At 35.6% G+C, this 17030-nt stretch overlaps 1 protein-coding gene across 8 annotated transcripts in view; it reads right to left on the minus strand.

The window, feature by feature from the left end:
• LOC124369986 (peroxidase-like) overlaps window positions 1-17030 on the minus strand; it is a 147405-nt gene that overhangs the window by 22329 nt on the left and 108046 nt on the right. For all 8 annotated transcript variants that reach the window (XM_046828241.1, XM_046828236.1, XM_046828240.1 and 5 more), the window contains 3 exons: window positions 15244-15441; window positions 12870-13020; window positions 9599-9755 (listed from right to left, as the gene is read on the minus strand). In XM_046828241.1, coding sequence (XP_046684197.1) covers window positions 9599-9755; window positions 12870-13020; window positions 15244-15441 — 506 coding nt within the window. The remainder of the gene's footprint in view (window positions 1-9598; window positions 9756-12869; window positions 13021-15243; window positions 15442-17030) is intronic.

Below are 17030 nucleotides of genomic sequence, written 5' to 3' on the forward strand. Positions count from 1 at the left end.
CCAATTTTTTGTTAGACTTAGCCTACAGAAGGGTTCTTGCAACTGATAGTCATTTCTGGTGTTATGTTGGTGGTTATCACAGATCAGCTTAAAACTATCAAAATTTTCCTTAACTTTACTAAGACATACACACACACATATATATATATATATATATATATATATATATATATATACATTTACTACAGTTAAAATTCCCTCAGCAATAAAAAAAGGTTTACAATGAGCATTTAATGACACCCTTCTCATAATTCTGATTGCTTTTTTTTGTAGTAACAATACACTTTTTAGATGGTGACTTCCACCCCAAACACTTATCCCATACTACAGAATGCTATGGAAAAAAGCAAAATAAGCATTTTTTAATAGTGGCTCTGGTAACTTATTTCTTAAGTTTCTTAATAAGTAGATTACTCTATTTAGTCTAGCACAAACCTTTTGGATGTGTGCACTCCAGTTTAGACAAGGGTCGAGTACAAAGCCAAGGAGATTTACATTACTGTAATTTTCGTGACTGACATGGGCTCTGCTTAGAGTAAAAACTAAAGTGTTGTGTTTTAGTTTGGTTCAAAGATAGGCCATTCGCTTTAAACCAATGTATGCTTTCTTCAAGAGCGTTTGACATAAATAGGCTAAGATTGTTTAGATCCTTATTTGGCATACTATAGTACAGTGTAGTATCGTCAGCAAAAACTACAGAATTACAGCTTAAACTAGATGGTAAATCGTTTATCAGGATTAAAAACAGAAAAGGGCCTAGGACCGATCCCTGTGGCACGCCACTTACAACCTTCGCAATATCAGAGAGTGAATTTTGAGTATTTACTCTTTGTGTTCGGTTTGCCAAATATGATTCAAACAGTTTGAGCTCCACACCTCTTACTCAAAATGATACTTCTTGATACCGATTTCGTCTCGTTTGAGCTCGTGACTTCACCAACTGGAAAGGAGGTTTACCCAGTGATTCTTCATTGTCTTCGTCCACAAGAGTAGGCATAATTAATTTAGCATCGAATCTTGCCCTAGGCTTACCAGTGTTTAAGTTTGCATCTGGTAAATGGCTTGCATTACAATCAATGCACTTACTAACCTGCTCGACTTTTTGAGGATCCACTGATTTCACTTTCAGAGCATCTGCATATGATTTAAAGTCTTTATCATACCGATTTTGTATCATGTCACTGATAACCTCTGCTTGGGCATTAAGAGCTGATTTTAAGTTAACATTTTCGCCTTGAAGACTGACAAACTGTAAACTCAAGTTTTTATAGTTTTCTGAAAGGTTAAAAATTTGATCAGTAAGTAATTTTAAGTGTTCTGGATTTGTAAGTCCATTGTCATCATTTGCTATTTTCTCATTCACACTACAGCACAAACTTACTTCAGCAGTCGCCGGTAGACGACATCTGTCACATATGTACAAAAGTTTACCCTTGAGGGTTTTAATTAGTTCATACTCTTCATTCGATATATTTATGCAAGTAATATGATGCCAAGAATCACAGTTTCCAGCACATAAAAGCGCTTTGCTATTCTTGGCAACATTTTTATTACACGAACCACACTTTGACTGTTTACTATGTGCCGCCATCTTGATGTGATATGTCAGGCACAACCAGTTGTTATTGTAAATAGAAGCAGCTCTTCTGGGTGACAAAGTCAAGTTATCAGTAGTAGTTTATAGCCAGGTTCAAAGGTGAGCACTGTCTTATCTACAGAGAGAGCCCTTCTTATCTATGACCCATCTAATCTTGATTCCAATAATTATGCCAATATTTTCAGAAACTTTTTGTGAAAAATATAAAACTGTCAGATATTACCTTGCAGCCATTTAAACTATTTACTTGTAACTGTTCCTGGTGTCAAACTGAACACTAAGGTGTAAATTTAGTTTACAATTTCTTAAAAAAACTAGTGAAATTTCTTCATAAATCACAGAGCACAACATGATCACAAACATCGCATGGGAATACCCCCACTCCTCAAACCCCTCTCTCATCGGTCCATTGGGATTTCTAATTTCTGTTCATCAAAAAGTTACTCTTTTACATCGATCTTATGGGTAACACAAATAATAAACAGCATATATTTTGAAGATTAATTATATAACATTTTATCAGTAACATATCAACATGTGGAGTAAACAATTTCAACAATAGAACACCAGATTTAGATTTTCGGTTTGATTTAATAAGACAAGTAGCCCGTAAAACCAATGTAGTTATACCTGGAATTCCACATAGATTTGATAAGTTGGGGTTCAACACCAATGATGCTATTAAAAGATCCAATATCAAACTGATTGAATACATAAGAGTCTCAAAACTTCATAACCTCAACTTTGTCATTTTTCCAAATACTAAATATACCTTGCATGATCATACCAAACATGGCCTGCACTTTAATGCAAGAGGTAAAATTAAACTCTCAAACCAAATTTGCCTTGGAATTAAGAATCATACATCCAAAAATATACGAGGTTACGTCATTCCACAAGCTACTGAGAGTGAACTAATTACACTTCCCCATGAGACGTACGTGGATGCTGTCAAAGGGATCACTGATATACCTGGAGGAGAAGCAGAGTTCACCACCTCAACTACATCAGAAGTGCTGCAGTCACATGAGGAAAGAGACAGTCCAGTGCCAGTGTTTACCACAACTATAACAAAACTTGACAACAAAACTTGTACTGATGATTTTTTAGGGACACAGGTTCCACCCCCAGAGTTGCAACACAGAACTTAAACCTCTTCCAAAAAGTAAAACACAGACATAAAACTTTGTTAACAAATTCTACGTTCAGCATAGTCCACCAAAATGCTCAAACTGCAACAAATTAAGTTAGATGAACTTGCTCTTCTATGTGAGGAACTAAAACAAGACATCTTCATAGTTTCGGAACACGGATTTACAAACGAAACAATAAATTATTTCAAAATTATTAACTTTGATCTGGCCCAGTCCTTTCAGCATCAACTTTATAAGGGAAGTGGAGTAGCAATTTTAGTTCGAGATCGAATCAAGTCTGAGCCACTGAGGTTTAATGTAGGTATTGAATTAGATTTTGAGATGGCTGGAGTTGAAGCCTGCTTGAGTTCTCTTTGGAGAATTGCTGTGGTTGGTTTGTACAGATCACCAAATGGCCAATTTGGTGTTTTATTCGAGACGCTTGAGCGGCTTCTAAACTATCTTCTCAATAATTTTAAATATTTTGTTATAATGGGGATATCAATATTAATGTTTTAAATATGAATGATAAGCAAACTCAACAGCTTAGAGACTTGCTCAAATCTTTTAGTCTTAGCTGGTCTGTGAACTCGCCGACTTGTGTGACAGCGACATCGAGCACTGCCATTGATAATGTCATAACAAACGTACTCAATAGTTCTGTGTCAGTGCTGAACACTGCTATATCCGACCATCACGCACAGGAGGTGGTGATCCGTGGATGTTCAGTGAGCCAAGAATCCTACAACGTTATTTTAAGGAGAAATGTCCATCCACATAATATAAATCTTTTAAATAAATGTCTAGAAGATGAAAATTGGTTTTTTTTAGATTATTTTACTTCTGCAGACACAATATTCGACTCCTTCAACAGTTGTTTCATGTTCCACTTAAATGTTTGCTGTCCCCTTAGGAAAATAAAAACAAAAGGTAAAGTTCAGAAGAATTCTTGGATAACACCTGGAATTCTGATTTCTAGAAATAAACTAAAATTCTATAATGAAATATTCAGGAACACTAATGATTATAGATTCAAATTCTTCTATAGAAATTACAAAAGGATTTATAAAAAAGTAATAACTGCTGCAAAATCATACAAAATAAACAATAAACTAAAACAGTCATCTAACTTTTCTAAGATAGCCTGGAACATTATAAAAAACTCAACAAATAAAGCATCTTCAAAATCCATTCAGCTTGATGCTGTTGGGATAAAATTAACCAATCCAAATGCAATAGCTTTGGAATTTAATAAATTCTTCTCCTCAGTGGCTGGTTCTCTTGATGCTGACCGTGAATTGGAACTGGATACAGTCACCACACATACCCCTGCTTCATCTATGGTTCTGGCTCCTGTGTGTGAGGACGAAGTGGGACGTATTGTAAGAAGTTTTTCAGCTAAAACTTCCAATGACATAAATGGCATATCAATGTGGCTTATAAAACAATGTTATCAGCACATATTAAGCCCATTGACAAAAATCATAAATGTTTCTTTCAAAACTGGCACATTCCCATCCGCACTCCAATTGGCAAAAGTCGTACCTGTTTTCAAAAAAGGCGATCCAAAGATAGTGGATAACTATCGACCAATTTCATTTTTACCTGTTTTTAGCAAAATTTTTGAAAAACTGTTCCTGGACAGACTTCTTAATTTTCTTGACAAACACAAAATTTTGTCTGATCAACAATTTAGTTTCAGACCAGGAAAATCAACTTTTGGAGCAATCACACAACTTGTAGACTTTATTGTGGAAGGCTTTGAGACACATCAAAGAACGCTCAGTGTCTTTCTTGATCTCTCAAAAACGTTTGATACGGTTAATCATGGTATATTGCTACACAAGCTGGAAGGCTGTGGTGTACGAGGGACAGCACACCAGTGGCTCCACTCATACTTGAGCAGTAGAAGTCAATGTGTTCAGGTCCAGAATGCAGTATCAAGTAGTATTAGAATATACCAAGGAGTTCCACAGGGATCAATCTTGGGTCCAGTCCTTTTCTTGATTTATGTGAATAATATCCATGCAACAGCCTTATATGGGAAAATCATTCAATACGCAGATGACACGACTCTTTGTTTCCGGGCTGATTCTCTGACTTCTTTGGAGATTCAAACCTTCATTGATCTTAATTCCTGCATTCAAAATTTTCTGGTAAATAATCTCAAAACTAATCATGAAAAGACAAATTACATCAACTTCTGTTTACATGGGTTGAATACTTATGAAACCCCAACAGTAATGATGGATAACATTGTTCTGGAAGAAACTGATTCTGTTAAATTTCTAGGAATACACCTAGATAAAGGGTTAACCTGGAAAGTTCACATTGAAAGTGTACGAGGGGGTACCCAAAAAAAAACCGGAATTGTATTGCTGGCAGCCGGCAGCGTGTAGTACACATTCCTGCCGCTAGGCGTGTGTGTCGCGCAACCCATTGCGAGCTCAGTGACCCCAGTTCCGTTGTCCTAGTGCATTCTGTTCGTTCGTAGTGACTGTTTTCGCTAACCCTGTTTTGTTCTTGTTTCGTTTTTTGTCATGGCAAGTTTAAGTGAACAACGTGCAGCTGTGAAATTTTGTTTTTTACTTGGTAAAAATGCTGCAGAAACTATTTTAATGTTGAATACAGCTTACAAAGATGATGCTATGGGGAAAACTCAGGTCTACAAGTGGTTCGCTCGATTTAAAAATGGCGACATGTCGATTGAAGACAAAACCTCGTTCTGGACGTCCATCAACCTCTCGAACGGACGAAAATGTTGAGAAAATTCGTGAACTTGTGCTCACCAACCGTCGACAGACAATTGAGAAACTATCGGAGAGTAGTGGGTTAACTTGGAGCTCGGTTCAGCGAATTTTAACAGGAGATTTAGGACTGAAAAGGGTTGCTGCCAAATTTGTTCCTCGACTTCTGACTGACCATCAAAAGGCACATCGAGTTGAAACTTGCCGCCTTCTGAAAGAACATCTCGAAAATGATCCCGATTTTCTGGAAAAGGTAATTACTGGTGATGAGTAATGGTGCTATGGTTATGACCCAGAAACGAAGCAACAGTCAAGCCAATGGAAGTCGCCATCTTTACCTCGTCCAAAAAAATGTCGTCAAATCAAACATCAAAACCATGTTGATTTGCTTTTTTGATGCTAAAGGCATTGTTCATTCTGAGTTTGTTCCTCCAGGTCAGACTGTCAACCAAACATTTTATTTGGAGATTTTAAGAAGATTGCGCAACAGTGTTCGCCAGAAAAGACCCGATTTGTGGCAGACTGGAGACTGGTTCTTCCACCACGACAACGCACCGGCACACACAGCCATCTCAGTTAGGCAGTTTTTAGCCAAAAACGGCATGGTTCCGCTGCTCCACGCACCTTACTCGCCTGACCTCGCTCCATGCGACTTTTTTTTATTTCCACACATGAAAAGAGGTTTGAAAGGTCAACGATTTGACAGCGTTGAAGAGGTTAAGAAAAAAACGAAGCTCGAGCTTGCAGCCATTTCTAAAGATGACTACAAAAAATGTTTTGATCAATGGAAATACCGTTGGGACAAGTGTATTAGTTGTAATGGAGATTATTTTGAAGGAGATAAGGTCGTATTGTAAAAAATTTGATAATATATAATTTTTATAAAATAATTCCGGTTTTTTTTGGGTACCCCCTCGTATGTGCTAAATTGGCAACTGAAATTTTTGTCCTTCAAAATTTATCAAAGTTTTGTACGTCTGATGTCTTAATGATGGCTTACTATGGATTAATATTTCCATACCTGTCGTACGGAATTTCTCTGTGGGGCAGTTGTGCCATATCAAACTTGGAAAGAGTATTCAGACTGCAAAAAAAAAGCTGTTCGAATCATCGCAAAATTGAACAACAGAGAGTCTTGTTGAAGTGCCTTCAGGGAGCTCAACTTGCTAACTCTACCCAGCTTGTATATTTTAGAGACTTCATTTTACAGTCGATTTCAGTGTATATTGATGCAGGGCAGTGATATACACAAATACGAGACAAGAGCTCGGGGACGCTTTTGAACGCCTCCCTCCTCAAGCTGGGATCAAATTCATTAACAATCTCCCTGAAACACTAAATTTAGAAACAAATCCAAAAAAATTTAAAGCCCAATTAAAACACTACCTGGTGTCTTGTGCTTTTTACTCAGTTGGCGAGTTCATGGAGCACACTTGGGATTGATATTCGCGGCGGTGCTGCAATCCTGGGGGTTGATCCCACGAATTATGAATTTTGTTTTTTTTGTATGTGTATGAATGTGTGCTTGCGTGCAACTGTATGGAAAGTCGAGTAAATGGATTTAGTTTTTATGATAAATACTGTAAAAAATTGGTATTATTAACTATTGTAATACAATGTAATATATATTGTCAACGCAATAAAAATATATTCTATTCTATTCTATTCTATTCTAAGATGTTGAAGTTATTTTGTTAAATTGGTTAGTTTCATACAAAACTTGACATTTTAATTTAACCCTCCTGCTAAACGGTAAAGTACAATTTTTACTGTGTTGCCTGCAATTACTGATTAAAACTGCATAGATCTCATTTGTGGCAATTAATTCAAAAGTGTCTATCAACTCATATTCTTGTCTTTCTGTTTAGAAAAAATATTGTATTGATTTTAAACAATCTTTACGACACAACTTCTTGAAATTTGAAACATCTCAGAATTGGAAAACAATGCGATAGTATACAATTTAGTGCTTTACGCAGTAAACAATCGTATGTACTCATATTAGTGTTTGCATTTATACCAGCCGAAGATCAATAGATGTTTGTTGGAAAATGCAGTGTTTTATTTAGTTGAATGTTTTTAATGTCATAAGGGAACTTGGTATGTGTTGACTGCTGCATAGAGGGTTGACAAGAAAATGTACAATAAATTTACGTAATGTAAAATCTAGGGTTGTGCCCTTGAAAGCTATCCATAATATATTTTTAATCAGCCACCATAAAGTTCATGACGAAAGCAGATTTCTGAGTTTGTGTATCAACAGACACAAATACCCATTTAAGTGGTGAAGGTCCATGGTTTGAGCCCTCTGTGTTGTCAGACACTGTCAATCATCAACAGACATAATTACCTATGTAAGTGGTGAAAGTCCATGGTTTGAGCCCTCTGTGTTGTCAGACACTGTCAATCATCAACAGACATAATTACCTCTGTAAGTGGTGAAAGTCCATGGTTTGAGCCCTCTGTGTTGTCAGACACTGTCAATCATCAACAGACATAATTACCTATGTAAGTGGTGAAAGTCCATGGTTTGAGCCCTCTGTGTTGTCAGACACTGTCAATCATCAACAGACATAATTACCTATGTAAGTGGTGAAAGTCCATGGTTTGAGCCCTCTGTGTTGTCAGACACTGTCAATCATCAACAGACATAATTACCTATGTAAGTGGTGAAAGTCCATGGTTTGAGCCCTCTGTGTTGTCAGACACTGTCAATCATCAACAGACATAATTACCTATGTAAGTGGTGAAAGTCCATGGTTTGAGCCCTCTGTGTTGTCAGACACTGTCAATCATCAACAGACATAATTACCTATGTAAGTGGTGAAAGTCCATGGTTTGAGCCCTCTGTGTTGTCAGACACTGTCAATCATCAACAGACATAATTACCTATGTAAGTGGTGAAAGTCCATCGTTTGAGCCCTCTGTGTTGTCAGACACTGTCAATCATCAACAGACATAATTACCTATGTAAGTGGTGAAAGTCCATGGTTTGAGCCCTCTGTGTTGTCAGACACTGTCAATCATCAACAGGCATAATTACCTATGTAAGTAGTGAAGGTCCATGGTTTGAGCCCTCAGTGTCGTCAGACAGGGTCAATCATCAACAGACACAAATACCCATGTAAATGGTGTAGGTCCACGGTTTGAGCCCTCTGTGTCATCAGACACTGTCAATCATCAACAGACACAAATACCCATGTAAATGGTGTAGGTCCACGGTTTGAGCCCTCTGTGTCATCAGACACTGTCAATCATCAACAGACACAAATACCCATGTAAATGGTGTAGGTCCACGGTTTGAGCCCTCTGTGTCATCAGACACTGTCAATCATCAACAGACACAAATACCCATGTAAATGGTGTAGGTCCACGGTTTGAGCCCTCTGTGTCGTCAGACACTGTCAATCATCAACAGACACAAATACCCATGTAAATGGTGTAGGTCCATGGTTTGAGCCCTCTGTGTCGTCAGACACTGTCAATCATCAACAGACACAAATTACCCATGTAAATGGTGTAGGTCCACGGTTTGAGCCCTCTGTGTCGTCAGACACTGTCAATCATCAACAGACACAAATACCCATGTAAATGGTGTAGGTCCACGGTTTGAGCCCTCTGTGTCGTCAGACACTGTCAATCATCAACAGACACAAATACCCATGTAAATGGTGTAGGTCCATGGTTTGAGCCCTCTTTGTCGTCAGACACTGTCAATCATCAACAGACACAAATACCCATGTAAATGGTGTAGGTCCATGGTTTGAGCCCTCTGTGTCGTCAGACACTGTCAATCATCAACAGACACAAATACCCATGTAAATGGTGTAGGTCCACGGTTTGAGCCCTCTGTGTCATCAGACACTGTCAATCATCAACAGACACAAATACCTATGTAAATGGTGTAGGTCCACGGTTTGAGCCCTCTGTGTCGTCAGACACTGTCAATCATCAACAGACACAAATACCCATGTAAATGGTGTAGGTCCACGGTTTGAGCCCTCTGTGTTATCAGACACTGTCAATCATCAACAGACACAAATACCCATGTAAGTGGTGAAGGTCCATGGTTTGAGCACTCTATGTCCCAGATCCTGTCAATCATCAACAATTACACGTACCCTATGTGAGTGATGCAGATCCATGGTCTGAGCACTCTGTGTGGCCAAACCCCGCACTAGAGAGTCCAGATGATCATCAGTATGCATTGTCTCCTTCCTGTGGAAGTGATGCAAAGGCAGAGACACAAGATTGGGGCTGCGGTTTTCATTGTACAATCTGAAAACCAAAAAAATACTTATATTACTGAATGTATTTTTTTTATTTGGTAGAGCCTATCTTATCTTTATAGTGTAATATACTTGATAATTTTTTTTAAGTTAAAAAAATTTACTCAAAAAATTATTTAAATAATGCAGATAGAAGTCTATTAGTTGAGATAACTCAGTGTTATAAATGATAACTGAAGGGTTATCAATTTGGTCCTGCTGCTCTTTCTCTGTTATTTGCGCACCACTAATGGGTACATTGAGGCGACAGTTAGATTAATAAATAGCAACTAAAATAAGATAATTGTTTGTCTTTTTCTAATACTGTGTTGATGATTTTGCTAATAATGTGGGTTAATACACCATATCTGACCAATTTAAATACATAAGTTTCATCTTCATTCTAATATTGATTCAAACTCTATTTTAGTTATAACAAGGGATAGACAAAGTGAAAAAAATTATTCAGAGTTCAACGTTGACTGAACTTTAGATTATGAATTTAATTTATTGTTTGTAATGTAGCCATAACTATTTTCTAGAATTGGGTCAATACAAAACACATTGTGTTTTTGATTCAGAATTTGATATTTAGTCTTGTGTTATTTGTAGCTAAGAATATAAACTGATCCTAAAAACATTATCACCATTTTAAATATGACATTAAAAAGGTGACATTTTCATTATAAAACATATTTGTCAGTAAATCTATTTTGTTCAAAATTTATGTTATATTATAAATATTAATAACATAATTAATGATTGAGTGTTAAATATTTAACTATTAATTATGATACTTTAAAACGTAACACTGGATAATACCAAATCAATAAAATAATTATATACAGGGGTGCTGAAGTCTTGAAACAGTATAATATCTTCTTTACTCTTAAACATACAAACATAAAACTTTGTACAATAATATAAGGCATAAAATTTAACTTTTAGATGATATCAGTAGCTTTTCACCACCTGGGGGATGGCCCGTAAGGAGTTGGTGCGTCATTAGACACACTTATAATGACATAAAATGGCTTATTTCATAGCCACTTGTGTTACGGCATTTGACTGTGGAGTAATTCCAGTACAGCAAAAAACGTTTTTGTCTGGCAGACAATATTTTTCTAAGCTTAAAATTATGACCTTGGCATGTACTTATATTTTCTATAACCTAATTATGTAAAAGAAAATGAAGATAGATTTGAAACACAATGTAAACTCTATGAGTATGATACCAGATCAAAAGATAATCTAAGAACTCCTAATATAAGGCTAGATAAATATTATAAAAGCCATAAATACCAGCAGTTAAAACTATTTAATAAGCTTCCTCTTTTTGTTAGAGCTTTACCTTTTAAACAATTTTAATCAAACATGTCACAGTGGCTTAAGCTTAACCCTTTTATCGCCAAGTAAATTGATACTCCATAATTTATTATATTTATTTTCAATTTTAGATTTTAACTCCATGTCTCTGTGTGTTTTTATGTTTTATTTATTTGAGTAGATTTAAGTATTTATTATATATTTATTATAACAGATATGACTGGAAACTAGTATATATTTATACTATATCAATAGAATTACGCTGAAAAATAATGTTATTTTGATGAAGCCTATTGTAATCTTTGGAATACTTAATGGCCAATACAACTTCCGATTTCTCCTTTATTGAAAATTGAGGTTATTTTTGAAATTTTGAGTGATGGCATGAAATATCCCTAATACAAGCATTTGTTGAAAGCAAAAACAAGTGGTTCACTAATCAGATGTTTAATGTCAGAGAGAAAGCCAATAGTAATCCAAAGAATTTGAGTTTGAAAATTTTGAAACTGTTGTAATTGCATTCGATGAAGATATTTCAGACCATACGGATGACAGTTGATTCCTTCCCTTTCTCCCAAACATTCTTCTGGATTGTAGGGGCTTGGATTTGTTCCTTTGCATAACTGATCAATAGAGTCTAATAAAAAAGAATTTAATTTTTCTAGATCAAGATTGACCTCACTACTATGAGTTGGAAAAAATTCATTGCTTATCACCTTCCACGCTACCTTGCAGGGGTTTGCGGCATTTCCAATATACTCCTCGACTGCTAATCTTTTTGCTTGTTGTAATTCTTTTTGGTAAAGTCTTATTCGTTTTAAGTAGACATTATATGCAACCTCACAGTGCGCAGACCATTGCTTGATTAGATTTTTGTAAATTGTATAAAGGGTCCACATTGTAGTTTTTGTTTCTGCTAAGGCAGGAGTATACCAATTAATTAGTTTGGAGATTTTTGAACAAGTCTTATTAGATATTTTAATCAGAGGAGAGCAAAAGTGCCATAGATTTACATACTTCTTAAATAAATTCATCAAATAGCGTTTTTACATTAATTTTGTGGTGATACACGGATGGGTCGAAGACTCTGAAGGGTACTGGGGAGCCAGACCTAGAGCTAGCTTTCAAAGACAGTATGGGAATACCATAAGGTCATGAGGCGAAAACCAATAAAGTTATTATAACATGGGTTCCTGGACTTAGAGGAATCACAGATAATGAAGGGGCAGACAGTTGTGCTAACTTAGAAGCCAACTGTCCTCTCACCGGCCCTGAACCAACGTGTAGGGTCTCATATAACTTAGCACACAGATCAGTTGCCAAGTGGGTGTTTAACAAACACTGACAACATTGGAGAAAAACTGAGGGGAACGTACAAGCAAAGCGGATGCTCAACGGATCATCAAGGATCATTGCAGCAGATGCCCTTAGAATGAGTAGAACGGAGATCCGTAAGATGACTGGTTTTATTACAGTTCATTGGATATTCCGAGGCCACCTGAAAAGAATAGGTATAGGTAGGCCGAGAACGTCATATCTGAATGTCTGTCATTACAGAGAAAACGCTCAAGGTCTCTGTTTTCTTAGGAATACGGAATAGGGATTGAAACAGGTAAGCATTGTTCAGAAGATCTCATGGTTTTGTTCAGGCCTGGGATTTGACATACAGTCTAGGTTAAACCTAGAAGAGGGTGTACAATAAGCTGGATAGCTGAGAGGCAACTAACAGGCCCAGGAAACCTGGCCCTCTGTTTTATATATATAAAGCTTCCATAGAGGTAAATCATGAGCTGCTAACCTGATTTCATCGTCCACCATTGAGTTGAGGGAGCGAATGGCAGCGGTGGCGAAACTGTTGCTAACTCCAGGGTTCACATCCTCCCTGTAGAGACTACTGCGGCTTGATCTCTGCAGCTGTAGCAAGGGTTCTGACAGCATGTATTTGATACCTACAAAACCGTATTAACTTATTACATATTAATAGCAATTTCATTTACAACTTCACTATCATCAACAACTTTTCACACAAGATGCCATTTGTATGGATTTACCTGGATTTGTTTGTTATATCAAATGTCAATATGATGTTAAAACAGCTGTCTAATTGAACCTTTAGGATCAAATTTGCACCATTGTGTTCTACTAATAGGGACCCTATATTTGATGTTACTTGATCTATGTTCTTTTTTTAAGAATTTCTTCTAACTTGTGGGCCGTCCCCTAATATGATGAAAATTAAGATATTTGCCTCAAAATGTAGATATTTATGTATATTAATGATATGTAAAGTTTTAATGCAGTCAAATGGAGTGTTGTCTATGAAATAATGTGAATATTGGACAGTTTTCTTTAACAGTTTTTAACACTTTTTAACTCAGTATTGATATACTGGAAGCATACCAAAAGTTTTGAATAAGTATAAAGTTTATTCATAAGTCTTAAATTTCAAGTTTTATAAACAACTATATTATTAAATTAATGAAGAATTTGGATTCACTTACCATTTGTTGGAAGCACATGTTTTCACTGTAATATTTAACTTTGAATTGAAAGTTATAATTCCTACTAAAAGAGACTAATGTGTCTACAAAATATAATTTGTAATCAGAGCATGTACTGTTAAAGTACCAATAATAAATCTAAATAATTAAATTATATTTTTAAATAAAAAAGAACACTATCCAGAGATTGACTACTGTAGTCTTCCTGTAGCAGAATTCTCCAAACAGGATACCCCACTACAAACAGCTTGCAGGAAAGTTGGTTGATTGCTACTGAAAACCAGCTGTTGTCATTATCTAACAGTCCCGGTGCTGGGCTATGCTGGTATCCATGGACACTGACAAGCTATTAATTAAACATCATTGACACTATCTCATTTGTCAAGTTGGGCTATACATTGACTGTAGATAGAATCAGTAATCAGCATTGACCTTCAAAGACAATACTACAGGGTCTATATGTTTGTGTGTATTTTTTTTAACAAACTTTCTTGTTCAGTGTCTATCTGTTTGTGTGTTGTTGATCAAACTTTCTCTTATTTTATCTGTAAACAAATTTTAAATATTTTCAAACATTTCTATTTGTTTATTTGCTTTTCTCCAGTTGTTAAAAAATAAAAAAAATATTAATTAATATCAATGAATAATATAAAAATATTGGAAACTACCCTGACTGTGTACTACAATTACCAGTTTCTACAGAGATTTTAGCCATTGCTTTTGATTTGTTTTTTAGTTGTAGGCTAATACAAATCAAATCAAAGGTGAAAGACAAGGTCTACTCCACTACCTGTCTTTATAGAGGTGTTCCTCAGGGGTCAGTGTTGTGGCAGTTTTATTCATATTGTTTATTAACGATTTACCATCTTATATCAACCCATATTCTAAATACTTCATGTACGCTGACGATAGTGTCATCTTATCTTCACACAAATCTATGAACAATCTTGAGATTTCATAGCACTGAATATGACCCTTAACTACTGCAACAACAATGACTTGGTCCTTAACGAAGAAAGGGGGGGGGGGGGCTCGTCCAGTAGCAACTTAGAAAGGGTTTTGCTTCTCCAAAAGAGGACAATAAGAACATTGGCTGGATTGGGAATATGTGATAGCTGCAGGAACACTTTTAAGATATGTATATTCTGACAGTGCTTTCTTACTACGTCCTAGCAGTGATTTCAGAGTTGATGCTATTCATCAACACAATACCAGATTTGCCAACAACTGCAATCTTCCATGTCACAGCACAGCATTGTACGCGAAGAAACAAGCATCCAGCATACGTCGGCACCAAGTTTTACAACCTTCTCCCAACAGAAATTCTACAAAACATACCTTATAGTGCTGGTCTTTTACACAATACCAACAATGCTTATCACTGATTTTTAAAATGCTACAACAAAAATTTGTGAAAAATGTTTTTTAAAAGGATTGATTATTTAGGAAAACTAGTTTTTAAATTCTTATTCCATTTTATCATGTAGGATTTTTGTGCAAGACTGGAATGCTATATGAAGTAGACCAATAATGGCCAGACATGACGTTACCTCTTTGTCCTCAGAGAACCCATGAGTGTGATTATGTGAATGTTGACAATCAAGTAAAATTAGCCTATTTCGGTTATTTAAAAATTTTAACATTATTCCAACAAGGCTGTGACAGATGTACCTAAGAGAGCTGGCAACCATTCGTTGTAGGTGATATGCTGTATTTGAGCAATGACAATCCTCCTGGCCTCCTGGTATAGCCGTTCATCACTCCAGTGTGAGTTGAGTGCTGACAGCTTCTCGGCCACACGATTGTGTTCTCGGACCCACAATGTGTACATCACTGCCAGGTGGGGTTGTGTATTGACACGAGGGTCTCCTAAAACACAAAGTTCAGGTAATGTTACCGGTTTGTCTTCAGATCCTATTATCTAGTACGACTGTGTAAAATCATATTCAAGTATGACAAATACCACACAAAAAATAGGATCATTTTTATTTCTTGCCCTTTCGAGTCAGCTAATTGTTGTTTTATGCTTTGAGGTACTTTTGTTTGAAGAGGTTAAGAGATCTGCAATTAATTTTCTCTAGGAACATTCCAATAACACAAGTTTTCCAACAGATCTATGAGGTGTAAGGACAGATCTCAAGAATAATTCAATGGTAAGGAGAACAGTGAAGGAGTTCAATGAAGGGTGAAAAATGTGCATATGTTGAACAAAGTGGGATACAGGCTCTTTGGTTAATGATAAACTGTCTTCATTCTGATTTTAAAACCATTAGGAGTGTTCATTCATTTTAACAATCATGGTATAGAGGCACTAGCATAGAAAAGCAACATAAATAAAAAAATTATATGGATTTTTTGTGACAGACATATATATTTTACTGCATGGTAATGTAGATAACACAAATCTTCAAAATAATTACAGATAAAGCAAAATGTTACATAAAATTATAAGGAAAAAAATTCCCTACATTTTAATTTAATTCCCAAAAATGAGCGCATTAATACGAGATTCAAACAGATTAGAACTCTCAACAAAATTTTAGAATGGTAGCACTATCCATAAACTACTACAGAGAACAAACTTTACACACAACATTTCTGCCACACATCCCTTACACGAATGCAAGATTTTAGTGAAAGTGAAAGTCAAAAAACTTTATTCGTTTTAGTTACAATGATGTAATATTTGAATATTGTCAGTTTAAATTAGCTAAAAACTAATATAAAATAAGCCTATAATACAACTACCTGATTTGCAAATCAAAATATTCATCTAATGAATATAAAGCCTTGTCTATCAAGTATGCTTTAGGCTTTCTTTTAAATATTTTATGTTCTGTTACTTGTTTGATAGCAAGTGGAATGGATTTAAGAAATTTGGATCCAATGTATGTTGATTTTTTTGTGTAAAAAATTTAGCCTATGGTGAGGTATTAAAATATCATTTTTATTACGTGTATTATACAAATGAATTACATTGGTCATACCAGTATTTAAGTTTTTAATTTTAGAGCACATAATTGTATCCATTATATATTGACTGTAGACAGTTAAAATTTTCAATTCCTTAAAATATTCTTTCACAGAATCATTTATTTTTAGTCCTAATATAATTCTCAGAGATTTTTTTCTGTATCCGGAGAATTTCATCAAGATTTGATTTTTTCGTAGCACCATACAAACAGAGGCCATATGCAATATAAGAGTGTATATAAGAGAAATAGATTGTCCTCAATGTATCAGTGCAACAGATAAAAGACATCTTCGTCAAAGAATAAATTCCCGAGTTTAATCTTGTAATCAACAATTGTACGTGTTGATCCCAATTGAGATTTTCATCAATAGTCAGAGCTAAGAATATATATTATCATATTTTATTTTATTTATCAGGGAAGATGCCATATAAATGACGAATTAACTAAATGCGCCAGTATTTCACACAGATGTTCTCTATCACA

The sequence above is a fragment of the Homalodisca vitripennis genome, chromosome X (genome assembly GCF_021130785.1).
Source record: "Homalodisca vitripennis isolate AUS2020 chromosome X, UT_GWSS_2.1, whole genome shotgun sequence".
NCBI classification, from domain to species: domain Eukaryota; kingdom Metazoa; phylum Arthropoda; class Insecta; order Hemiptera; family Cicadellidae; genus Homalodisca; species Homalodisca vitripennis.